Source organism: Anomalospiza imberbis, chromosome 1 (assembly GCF_031753505.1).
Source record: "Anomalospiza imberbis isolate Cuckoo-Finch-1a 21T00152 chromosome 1, ASM3175350v1, whole genome shotgun sequence".
Taxonomy (NCBI): Eukaryota; Metazoa; Chordata; class Aves; order Passeriformes; family Viduidae; genus Anomalospiza; species Anomalospiza imberbis.
The window spans coordinates 56,374,243-56,387,310 of NC_089681.1; the positions used below are offsets into that span (position 1 = coordinate 56,374,243).

The 13,068-nt window shown below is 35.1% G+C and overlaps 1 protein-coding gene across 3 annotated transcripts in view; it reads left to right on the forward strand.

Moving 5' to 3' along the window:
* The window catches only part of DOK6 (docking protein 6), a 249,157-nt gene that overhangs the window by 149,234 nt on the left and 86,855 nt on the right, over nt 1-13,068 (forward strand). For all 3 annotated transcript variants that reach the window (XM_068193335.1, XM_068193315.1, XM_068193326.1), the window contains exon 5: nt 7,656-7,845. In XM_068193335.1, coding sequence (XP_068049436.1) covers nt 7,656-7,845 — 190 coding nt within the window. The remainder of the gene's footprint in view (nt 1-7,655; nt 7,846-13,068) is intronic.

A 13,068-nucleotide genomic window follows, 5' to 3' on the forward strand; every position in this document is an offset into this window, starting at 1 on the left:
GAATCATTTCAGATTTGTAGTTTATTTTCTTGCACATTTTCCGCATACGCAGCTTTTACACACGTGCTATCAAAAACAGTAGTTCAAAAGATACCTCAAAAACTTTTGAAAGTCTACTGAGCTTTTGCTTATAAATATTGTTGTTGAGCTTTTTTTGACCTGAAACTGAAAGGTCAAAGTTAATGTTACAATTGAACAATTGAAAATTCATGAACAGTGGCTATGTGTATGCAGCATCTAAAACCTTGCTGTTTGTGAAAATGGCAGCTGTGTCACTCTCTGGATTTTTTTTTGTGTGTTAAATAAAAACTGAATACCAGTGTAGTACCTTTGAATGTCATTTCTTCAAAACATATTTCAAGTGTGTCTACTTCATAGAATTCCTCTCAAGTTAATCAATTTATTACTGCTTACTTGAAACAGAGATGTAAGAATACAGTTTGTAAAACATGTAACAGAGTCTCACAGCCTCAGCATCTAGTTTTATGCAAGTTCTGTTGCCTGACCCATACAAAGGCTTTCTTTCAGGTCACTGAACAAAAGATGTCTCTTACTGTTTGAGCAAGACCACAGATTGTAATATTGTAGTGTTAATGGGTTTTCAGTTTTGGATTTTTTTTTTGTACTTTAAAGGCTAAAAGACATTGAATAATGGTGTCATAGTGTTCAGATCTCTATGATATAACAGGGGTTAATACATTAATCCTAAAACACCAGGTGTATTAAGCATTAATTGCATCCCATTCCACTGAGGTTTTTTCAAATAGTTACTTTTTACTAAAGATTTTCTGAAATGTATAAAATTTGGTAAAGATACCTCTTTGGACTAGAAAAACTAACCTAATAAGGTGGGTTTTTTTCATAAACTGCTTTACCTTTTCCAAGAGATAATATTTTTAAAATGCAGAATTCTTCATGTGTTCAACTACTTGCCCATTCTTGTTCTTAAAGGACATTTTAATGATGCAAGGGTATTCACCAAAAGCATCAAATAAATTAATTGGCTCTCTCTCAAAAAAAAACCCCAACTTTCTGATATACAGATTTGTAGTTTTTTCCTATATGTTACTGCCAAAGCCACTACCCTCAATTTGCAACATTTGAAATATTTTTTGTAATTGTTATTGTATAGGCCCTGGGGCCACTAAAATTGCTACATGATACTTGTATTTTTATACACGAAAAATTATATTTCAGAAAATACTTGGTAAAGAAAATATGCGTGTTTTCTATTACCTTTTTAATACCTCTTTATTATTTCTGAGCCTGTTTATACTGCCAGTGTCGCTCTTGTGTTTCTTCTGAGATGAGCTTTAGATTTGAGAAGGGAAAACACCTGATTCTCTGTAGCAGGAATGCAACAACATGGTTTGCAAAAAAAAAAAAAAATTTCTCCAAAGGCTGGCAAAACTGCTGTTTGGTGTGCAAAGGCCATACAATCACAAGGCAATTCTGCCGCATGACAATAGAAATCTAAGGTACCTGAAAGGGGCATTCTTTTATAGCACTGGGTTGGTCAGGAAGTGCCAGTGAGATTTGTTTCAGCATAGTTGCACTGTTGTTTGAGACTCCAGCACCGAACAATTCTGCAGTGGTGGCAGCAAAATGAGGCAAAATGTAGAGCTGCTCTGCTTATAGCAGAGAGCTCTGCTGCTGTGTCTTGTAGGAAGGATAGAGAAGACATCTAAGCTACTCTTGTGCAAAGCACATCAGTAACAGGAAGCTTCTCACTGGATTTCAGCTCCATTATTTCTTACCACAAGTCTCACTGTATAAACTCTGCTTCAGAAAATGACTATTAGGTGGTTTTCTTTTGAAATTTAAGGCTCACAACTAATGGCTGCTTAGCTTGGAATAATGCACAAATTCCAATTAAATTGAGATGTGAAATGAAGCTTCTGTTGCTCTCCAACCATTTTATCTTCTCTTTCCTGAAAATCTAAGTGATTTGTTGGTGTACCTCAGTCCTATAGCAGCAACCTTGTTTCTGTTTAAATTTCTTTTCACACTGTATATGGTCTCTAGCATTTATGAATTTCTCTTTAGATTATTTGCTAAAGAATTAAAATACAGTATGAAAGCAAATACAGTAGAGGCCTCACTTCAGAATCCTATTCAGGTAATTTATTTAGTATAATGGCAGTGAAGCTTTATATGCAATGATAAGACAAATAATAATACACAGTTATAGCTCCATGAAAGAAAATCTGGACTAAGTTGGATCTGATTACACTGTTGACCAGTCTTCTAAGCAATATGCTGTGGTTTTTTCATGCACATTTCTTGTCCTTACGTTTCTCAAGCTGCTGCTAGATGAATAAGTTGTAAATGTAGAGTGTTGACTTCATTTGGAAGAACTGGAAGCTTCCTTTCCAGCACTCAATGCATTTTGAAGCATTTGCAATACACCCCAAAACATAATGACAAAAACAAATTTGGGGATTTTGGGGTTCTTTTTTATTTTTTTATCTTCCCAGGTGATGTCATATCTAGAATTTCTCCATTCTCACAATGGACAGTGTGTCCAATGTCTTACTGTTTTCATTCTTTATATAAGGAAGCAACTTGAAAGATGTCATCCAAATGGACATTATATAGTAACATACTATATTTACTGGGGAAAAGAAATCAGAATATTCCAGATAATATTGGTTAAAAAAGCATAATGTGTAGACTATTAATAAATTCACTTTTTAGGAGCAGGTGCATCTGTTTGGTGAAGATTCTATTTCAGTTTTAAATACTAAATAATAGCACTAAAGTAGTTGAATACTTGTGCAAAATAATTTTCTATTAAACTTTTCTTGTACAAAACCATTTTCCATTAAACTTTACTTGTAAACCTGATGTAAAACTTGAAGAAAATGGGCAAATGTTAAAATGCAAATTTTTAAACTGAAGAAAAGGCCAGATCCATCATTTGCTGTTATATCTTATTTACTTCTAACTCAGTCCTGTGATATCAATATGAGGCTTTTTATTTATGTGTTTTGAGGCTTTATTTTTTTTTTTAATTTACTCCTTGATAAATCTAATTTTTATTTTCAAAGTCTGGAAAAGTTTGAAAGATAATTAAATTTTTGCTTTTCCTCCCTGCCTAATATTTAAATTAGTATTTCATAAAATTATGTCCTTTGTAAGGTTTTGTTCTTTCATTGGTTTTACCTTCCTTTTTATTTAAGAACCCTACACAGAAGTAGAAATCTTGCTTCCTGGATTTTAATTGCAAGAAACTCATTAATTCTTGTTAGTTAAAATGTAGCTTTTCATAGTGAACAACATCCTTGAATCCTCAGAAGAGGATTATAAGGCATTTCTTTGTGCTACATATTCAGATTACAAACTGCAGCCAAAGCATAGAGACTTGGTAATTACATTCACAGAGCTGACTTGTTTTAGGGCATTTTCTAGTCTGTAGAATATCTGTAATTTAATAAATAAAAGCATTTTGCATGTATTTTTGTTCATCTTCTGTTATCCTTAATCCATTTTTATACAATAGGTTTGTTTGTTGGCCTTTTTTAAATAAATGAAACACAGACAGCTTTATTAAAAAAAGTAAGGTGTTTGCAGTTTTAATGTTAATCTAGTGAGACTTCAGATTCTTCTCTACCTTACTACTTAACACTGAAACAATTTGAAGTCTTTACCTACCTTTATATTTTTATTGAGATGCTTACATTTTTAATGAATGCAAAGCAGAATATTTATAAGCAAAGGGAAAAAAAAATTCTTCTGAAATCCTGGTTCCTCACTGCATGCAGCAGAAGGGAAACATTCTAATAGCCCTAAGATATGACTAAACACAAAATGCTGCACCTTCAAGACTTTGAGCTCTCTTTCCACCTGAAAATTAGCCACAGTTGGTCAGCAGCAGAAGTCTCACAGCTGGAGGAGTTTCTTTCACATATAAATTGAATATTTGCTTTCAAAGCCTTACTTATTTATATAGGTGCCACCAACCTGACTGTCTCCTTCTATCAGTAATTTTTTACCCATCATTAAAGCTGAAATTAAACCAAGCATCTGGATTGCAAGATTGCAATGTCATCTGGTCGGTTTTCCAGCTGGGATGATTTAACCAAAAGAATCCAGTGATAACATGGTAAAATCAGGATCAGTGGGCTCCAGTCATTTTGCTCCCCCAGTACAGCTGGAAAGCTGAGAGCATATTGGAGTTGCTGCCAAGTCTCTGTCTCAGTCAATATGCTCATTTTCATAAAGACTTTTATGCTCCTATGCCCTGCAAAGCATTATTAAATGTCGCATTCTTGCCAAAACCCAAATGCTAAACACCTTTACATGCACTAAGTGTATGATGAAGCATTGCTCTGCTTATTCAAGGAGATGGGAAAGAGCAGTCACATTGAGTGAAATAATAAGTGTAGCAATATATCAGCATTTTTTTTCTCATCCTGGCTCCCTTACTCCCTGAAATTTGCTCTCACTTGTTTATAGAAGGGAGGAGAATAGGAATCCTGAATGCTGAGGAATTGTGCCTGCTCAGTCCCAATCTTACCTTGTCCAACATCGTGTCTACTTGTTTGGTTTCTTCCATCTCCCTACTTTCTGGGTCCCTTATTAACTTCTATTTGCTTAGTTCTACTAGCCAATGGACTGTTATTATCTCATCTTACTTATATGCAGATGGTATCTGAACCAAAGAGAAGCAAAATAACCTATTCAATGTCATTCAGAGGATTTGGTGTCAGAATCCAGCTGGGATTCCCAAATCTGGCCTATGATGAATGTTTGTTTTTTGCCTGGATAAGTGTAAGGGAAAAACATGCCACTAAAGATGGAATGACAGAATTACCATTAACTAGATACATGCTCAAATATTTTCTGAAATGGAAAAATTCGACCCTGCATGTAAACTAATAAAATAATTTAATAGTACCTACACCTTTCCATGTCCTCAGCTGCCCATTATTGAAAAGTACAGCTTTTTTTTTCCAAAGCAAATCTATCCATACTCAATCTTCTCCAGCACATATGTTTGTACACTTTTTTTCCCTGCCAATTTGATTCAGTTCCAAGGGTGCTACGTTTTGCCCTGTAGCTGATGTTCACTTTAATCAGACATACTTCCTTTAATCCCTGACATCTCACCTTAGACACTGACCTTCCATGCAAAGTCAGCAAATGTCTCCTGACAGTTTGAGGATACCATATGTCCTGAATGCCCTTCATGCAATAATATTCTCAAACACATCAGAGAAGTTGAGCATTTCATGACTAACCTGGTAACATCTAAAGCAAGTTGCAGTATTTTGTGCCTTCCACACAGCAGTTTAATGTTAACTTCAAAAAATAATTGTACCTTTTCATTTTCTCTGCTGTCTGAGGCATTCTGCTGGTGAAGATGGGGAAAGAGAAAGATTTTCATTCTCATATAGTAACCCCATCCCCCACAGATACACTGTGTTATTTCGTGTCATGCAAGAGAGAAAGAGCTGACAGGCCAGTTACTGCATCTTTCTTCCAAATAGAGGAGGGAAGAGGCAATAACTGACAGCACAGCAGTGCAAAGCTGGAGTCTAATACGTGATAAAAGTACACCTGCAGAGCTTTGAGGAATTTCTGCATGATGACATATGGATACTGAAAGGGTGTATATACATACATATACGTATATATACATATATATATAATTGCAGTGCAAAGTGAAAGTTGTCTTGTTCACCACCATTCCCTTCCCAATGTGGTCTTTGACCCATTACTCCCAAGAGTGAGTCCTCCATTTAGTTTAGTAGGCATTACATTACACTCCTGCCCCTTGCACTCCTCTGAGCATTTGGGGAAATGCTTCTCAGGGATCTCAGCAGCTTCTGCTAATCTACTTGTGCTTTGTGTCACAAGACTTCCACAAAATGTCTGGAGTTCCACACATGGGATCCTAGTCATAAAATTAAACTTTTGGGGCTAAAACCCATTAGTGTGACTAATGAGAACTTGGACCTGGGAGAAGAGGTTGTGACTAAATGAATAAATTGGGGAGCCATTAATAGGACAAAATTAAATTGACTGAAACAGAACATTGGGAATGACAAGTTTACTTATAGCTGTGCAGCAATTTGTATTGCTCAGCCAGCAGTCCCTTGCTTTCTCTAATTCCTCAAACTTTTGCCTCTTTATTCACACACAGGCAAACTCACACACACTTATTTTATATTAACTCACTTGCAATATTTTAACTATTTTGCTATTTTGTCAAAAACATATATATATATATCAGATGTTTAAAAATTAGAGACATAATGTCTATGGTACTGAATTTCAAACAGAATGGGAAGCTAATTTTGAGTATTGCAGTAAATTTCTCTCACTTAAATTTAAATTCCTTCCTAATTTTTGTGAGGATGCTGTGAGAAAATTCAGCTCCAATGGTGGATTAAAAGTATTCTACACCAAACCCTTTTTACTTTTTAATGTAACTGGAGGCATTTTTCCTATCAGTTATACCTCTAAAGAACATTTTCTTAATATTGTTATTCAATAAGTATTGCTCATGTTCATATTTGAATTGTTCTTACCTTTTTTTGTCAATAACTTCAGGCAGTAGAGTTCACATTTTGTATTTCTACCCATTTCAAAGATGAAAAAAAACTGTGAGTGCAAAGTTGTGAATGTACTGCAGTCTCCCATATGAGGCTATTAAGCCCTAATATTGCAGTGTATATAGCGTTAAAATACAGGCTAGCACTTCCAACTATACAACTGTACAATATACAGAAATTTAACAGGTTTTCATTTTTTGTAGAAGCAACTCATAGAAACATTAGTTATTCTTCAAAGAAAATTGCATTTTTATTTAAATTACTCTTCCTAATAATGTTTACTTACTTCCATATGAGTTAATGGTGTTTTACATCTCCCTTGTTTTTTCCTTTTTTTTCCCCTTTTTTTATGATTTTTTTACATTGCTTATTAAATCCCATGCAATTCAGGCAGTTCAGAAAATTATTAATGCCCTTGACCTCCTACTACAATAAGTGCACTTTGCAAGCAAAGTGCAGCTGATAGTGATTGATGTCATGACCATAATAATATATCATGTTGAATCAGATGTTTCAAGAAAGCAACAGATGATTAAAATTGTTATTAATTTTGCAAATACGAATTACTTTGGCAAAAAAACAGAAACTGAATGCAAGGGATGGAATTATTTAAAAGCTTCAATAAGTAAACTTGGATTTGCAATTTCAAGGATGACTTTTCTAGGAGGCAATGGCTGCACATACATATTTTGTCAGGATTCCTTTAGTTCTGTTCTTTGAGAGAGGAGTCTCTGTCAGAGTTCTCGTCATTGTGAATTTTGGTTTGTAAAGAGCCATGGACCATAATGTGAGGGTAGAAAAGGACTTAAATAAAGGTGCTGGGAACATATGTCCAAGAGGACTATGCAGATCATCTGTGAAAGATGTTTCAGACGGCTGCATCATTTATAAGGGAAATGAAATTATGATGATTCTCCTCTTACTCCTCTCTTATGCACTAGCAGGACTGCTTCAGTGTCAATAGATCCTCACCTCTGTTAAAGCCAGAAATTTGGATTTGATTTCTGGATCGTCAGAACTAAAGACTTGATTTATTTTTTTTTTCCCAGTGTAAAATCTTGCTTTAACCTGTAATGTCTTTGTGGTTTTTTCCAGAACGATTCAATGTATACCTTATGCCTACACCAAATTTAGATATCTATGGGGAATGTACAATGCAGATCACACATGAAAACATCTATCTCTGGGACATCCACAATGCCAAGGTCAAGCTGGTCATGTGGCCTCTGAGCTCTTTGAGGAGATATGGACGTGACTCAACATGGTTTACATTCGAGTCTGGAAGGTAAGATCTAAGGCAATGCAAAAAAAAGGAATAAATAAGTGGTGGAATTTTTTGAATAAGCAGTCTGATAAGTTAGATATGCCTCTCTTTATAAAGCAAGACAGAATACATGGCCACTCCATAGACTTCCCTTTGCTGAATATTACTTTTCAATATATTCAGGCTAGTATTTGAAATAAACGTTAATATGTCTCATATTAAAAATGAGCTTAAGCGCCCTCTGACTTTTATTTAACTGTGATTGAAATGTCATTCTTAAGGTTTATGAGTCTCACTGTGCTTAAACACTAGTATGGTATGATTTGACTACTTTTGATGGAGAAGAAATTAATTCTGGATTGTGGAAAATGCTCATCACACAAGTATGAATGGAATAACTTCCATTACAGTGGATATTACTCTTTTTGGATGTTCCTGATGACTGATTGCCACCCTAGAGCATAATTGCAAGCAGGAGTAGAGAGAACATTGTGAACTCATAAAAAGGCTAGCTCTTTTTCCTGCTTGCAGTTTTAATCCTCATTGCCATTTCCAACTTCAGATCAGTTTTAAATTTCCACAGAGCTCTGTTTTGTCTGTCTTTAATGCATTTCATATCTTGCCATTAGGTTCACTGCCTTTTCTGCATTTCTGCACAAAAATAATTTTGCATTTAACTCTCCCTCTGGTGGTGATTCAACTTGTATTTTATGGTTCTAGATTTTATTTTTTTATTGTTTGTTTGGGGTTTTTTTATGGCTCATCATATTCCTTTATGAGGAGCCTGAATTTTCTGAAACAATCTGTGAAATTACAGATATGTCTACACTCTTGGGTTAGACACACCGTCTTGTTAAAAAAAACTTTATATGCCTTTTGATGTTTACTGATTCAATACTATTAACAAATATTCACAAAAGTACAGTTTATGATCAGAAACAAAATCATGGATCACAGGGACGCTACTGTCTAAGGGGATAATGGCCAAAATTCCTCTGCCATTTCTATAGCTGGGAGTTACCATTTTACCAGTAATTTGCATATCCGGACTACTGTCACTAGACCATTTTGGTTCTCTACTAATTTTCTGTGATGAGTTCACATGAAGACATCACCAGAGTTTTTTATTTAATGTTTTTTTAAATAGCAAAAGCTGACCCATGTTTCAACTTGATTTCAATGATTAAGCTGAGGGGCTTATTCAAATATACAATTTTAGCATGAATTAGCATTTCAAGCCTCCTACAGTATTTTAATTCCATTTCAAGCCTCCTACAGTATTATAATTCCATGCTAGTATCTGAATATCATGTGCTCCTACAGTCCATGAACCATATGACCTGATGAAAAGTGGATTGTTTTCCTGTGCTTTATTATTATGAGATAGCTCTGCCTTTATGTGTCATGCTTTATTGTCTTTGATCTGATTCCTCCCTTTTTGCTTGCTTGGGAGTACTTTATCTATCTAATTTGAAAATGCACAGAGGTTAAAAAAATAGGGCTAGAGAAAAGTTGTTATCTTCAATAGCATCTGAAGGCTGTATAGGACAATAATAGCACTAATTTTAAAATCTGTTGTTGATTTGCTTGGGGTTTTATTTTTATTTTTTAATCAACAAATCATGTTTCTCATCTTTCTGAGCATGATTTTGTCTGTCCCCTAATCTGCTAGTACCTTAATATAATGAATTCCTGATGCATGTTGTTTTATCAGAAGTGAAGCACTCATCCATGTTTTATGAGAATGTTATGCAGTTAAAGTGTTGTTCCTTTAATTTTCCCCTAAGGCTTAAATATTAAATGTAGGCAATTGCTTTAAAGAAAATATTTTTGAATAGGTTATTATGCTTTAGTATGTTTTAGCAGATATCCAGTAGATATGCATGAGGTTTGCATGAACATTACAAGCTCAGTTTTATATATTTTACATCCCGAGTTTTGGTATTACTTTGAGAAAATAAATCCCTTCAATAACATAAAAGGACATATTCACAAGGAGATACTATGTTAAAGAAATTGATCAAAATTAAGCTTTTTGATAAATTTGTCTTTTAATAAATACATGGCTTTTCGTTTAAATGGAATATGAACTTGGATGTACAAAACTGGACTGCTCACTTGTCTAATGAAATGCAATGACTACACAATTTGAAGAATGTCCAAAATATGGGAGGAATGAACTCAGATTCTTTTAATCTGCCAGATTTTTCTGTTTAGTTTTGCACTGAATTGGAGTAAATATGTGTCTTTGTACTATCTATGAAGTTAGACTTGTCCTTATTTTTTTTATTATTTATTGAACCAATGAAAGTAAGTATTCCTTGCTCAGACATATCCTTAATCTGTCTTTTTGCCTATCCCAACCCTGCTGAGATATGGGGAAAGAACTGTTTTGTGTGGCTTTGTTCAATGCTGGATGGAGAGATTCTCATTACCTAAAGTATATGATTAGGGCTAATCCCATGAAATATCTTCACCTATCAGAAAACAGTCATTCACAGCTCCATTAGGCACTACAATAGCTTTGTGTAGATTAATCCTGTTTATCTGAAACAGTAAATGGATCAGAACACATGAGGTAAGAGCATAGCATTTATGTTTTTAACATCTAGGCTTTCCAGCTGACGAGTCTTGGACTGGACCCAGGAATTGTGTTGGTTTTGGAAGGGTTAATTTTCTTCACAGCAGCTGGTATGGGGCTGAGTCTAGGATTTGTGCTTCACACAGATTGATAACCCAGGGATGTTTCAGTTAATGTTGAACAAACTTACACAGAGTTAAGGATTTTTCTGCTCCTCACTCCACCCCAGCAAACAGGCTGGGGGCACACAAGGAGTTGGGAGGGGACACAGCTGGGACAGCTGACCATAAGTGACCAAAGGGACATTCCTGTACTGTATGGCATCGTGTTGAGCATATAAGGCAGGGAGAAGGAGAAAGAATAGGGGGGACATTTGGAATGATGGCATTTGTCTTCCCAAGTCATTCTTATGTGTGGTTGAGAGAAGTTTTCCTGGGAATGGTTGAACACCTGTCTGCCCATGGGAAGTGGTAAATTCATTTCTTGTGACATTTTACATGTGCACAAGGCTTTTACTTTACGTGTTCCACTGTCTTTCCTCACTTTTAACCTTTCAATTCTCTCCCCCATCCCAGGGGGAAGTGAGAAAATGGTTGCGTGATACTTTGTTGACAGCTGGGATTAAATCACAACAGGAGTTTTAATGCTTATTCGTCAATGATTCCCAGCATTTCCTTAGCTTATGGATGTAGATAATGTGTTCAGACACCTCATTCTCATTATTTTTGATATTGGATACGTTGGAGGCACTGTGGAGCTGACCTGCATGGGTGTACTTACTTCTCTTCAAACTTTTGGGAGTGCTGCTCCATGTACATTGACTAAATTAGTCTTTGACTGTCTCTGATTTTAAGCCTCTAAAATGGGAAGTGTGTCCTTAGACAGCTGCCCACCCTAACTGTCCAGATTAAGTTGCTCTTAATTTGCAGAGGATTGCATTAAGTACATGCAATTTAAGAAACATGTCAGAAAAGCAGTAAAACAGCTACAGGTGAAACATTTCATAGTCCTGATCAAGTGTGAAGACATCCTTTTCAGTCTCTTGTCCAAGTTACAGGATTCATTTTGCTGATGTTGTAAACCAATCACCATTAAAAAAAAAAAAAAAAAAAAAAAAAAAAAAAAAAAAAAAAAACTTAGCATAGTAAAGGCTATAAACAATGTTTAAATTCCACTCTCTGGTAACTACAAGAGGCAGTTGTCCAAGCTTTCCTTTTAGCAAAACAAGCTGTCTGAGGCATCTTTTCAGGACCATAAGAGGAGACTCCTAAGAATTCAGAATTGAGACGCAAAGAAAGTTAAGCACATACAGACTCCTTGTTCATTTTGAAATGTTTTTTCTTTCACTTTACTGTAATTTTGTCTTTGACGTTATTTTCTATGTATCGAAGCTGGTCAAGTGTATTAACTGGCCAGAAGTATAAAAAAAAGAAAAAGCTGAAGTCAAGTTAAAACATGATGATAAAAGGAGGGGATGGGCTATGGAAGCTCTAGCCAAAATTTGTCAAATTTAGTGTTTCCAGCAGAGCAGAGAGTTTGAGGCAGAAGGTTTTTCTTGGATTTTTGAGAGCAGAACGAGCCACAAATCTATTACATACTCCTTTTTTTGAAACACATTTTCTTTTACTTTGTAGACAAGATGTTGAAATTTAAACAGTTTCAAGTATTTCCAACTAATTCATGCTGTGCATTCAAAGAGACTCACTGAACCACCCTAAACTATTCCTTCTTTATTTGCCTTTGATTTTGGTTTTTTTTTCATCAGAGAAAATTTAATGAAATATGGTCTTCTCTATTTCTTCTAAGATCTGGAATCTGTTTCTTTGGTTAAGAAAAATATTAAGCTCAAGCATTACACAGTGGTGACATGAGAATTTCTCAGATTTTTTTTTTTTTTTCCAAGACTGATACATTCATTTTCTCTGTGGTAGATACACAGATGCTAGGGTTATCTGAAGCAGAAAGTTCACTGTTTGCTTCAGGCACTACATCTGACTGAAATGTTTCCTTTGTCTGTCAGTCCTCTGTGGTGAATTTTGGTGTTAATATGAAATGTATTAGTCAATTAACCCTTAAAGCTCAGTCACAGGAAACATGCTCTTTTTTGCTTTTGTGGGAGGAGGCCCCTTATGCATGTGCCTTGTGAGACAGCTGTCATGGGACTTCATACACTGTTGTACATGTCTATACCTCCCTGAAGAGTAGCCTGCAATTCCTGATTGCTGGTGGATTATCTAAATAGTGGATTAAGTTTTTTTATCATGGGTTTACAATAGAATTATAAATCATATATTTTAAATCATTCTAAATATCATTAAAATCATATGCCTGTGATAAAATGTTTGAGTCACTTTGGGTTGAGCAGCAGTATGAGCACTCGTGCAGCTTCAGTAAATAATTTATCATTTCACATAAATGTGAGCTCAGAGCTCTCAGTATTTTATACTTTAAATAGTTACGTTTGCTAGGATCTTTTCCTTCTTTTACACTTATGTGATATTTTCAAAAAGCCAAATTACCCATGATATAAATTTTCTGTGGTTTTATGTTTCCTCGTGGTCCCTTCACTTCTTGTCATATCCTTTCCACAAGCAGCATATATCTCCAAAATCTGAAAATAAAAAACTTTCTTGAAAAAGAAAGATTAATCTCTTTTATGTATC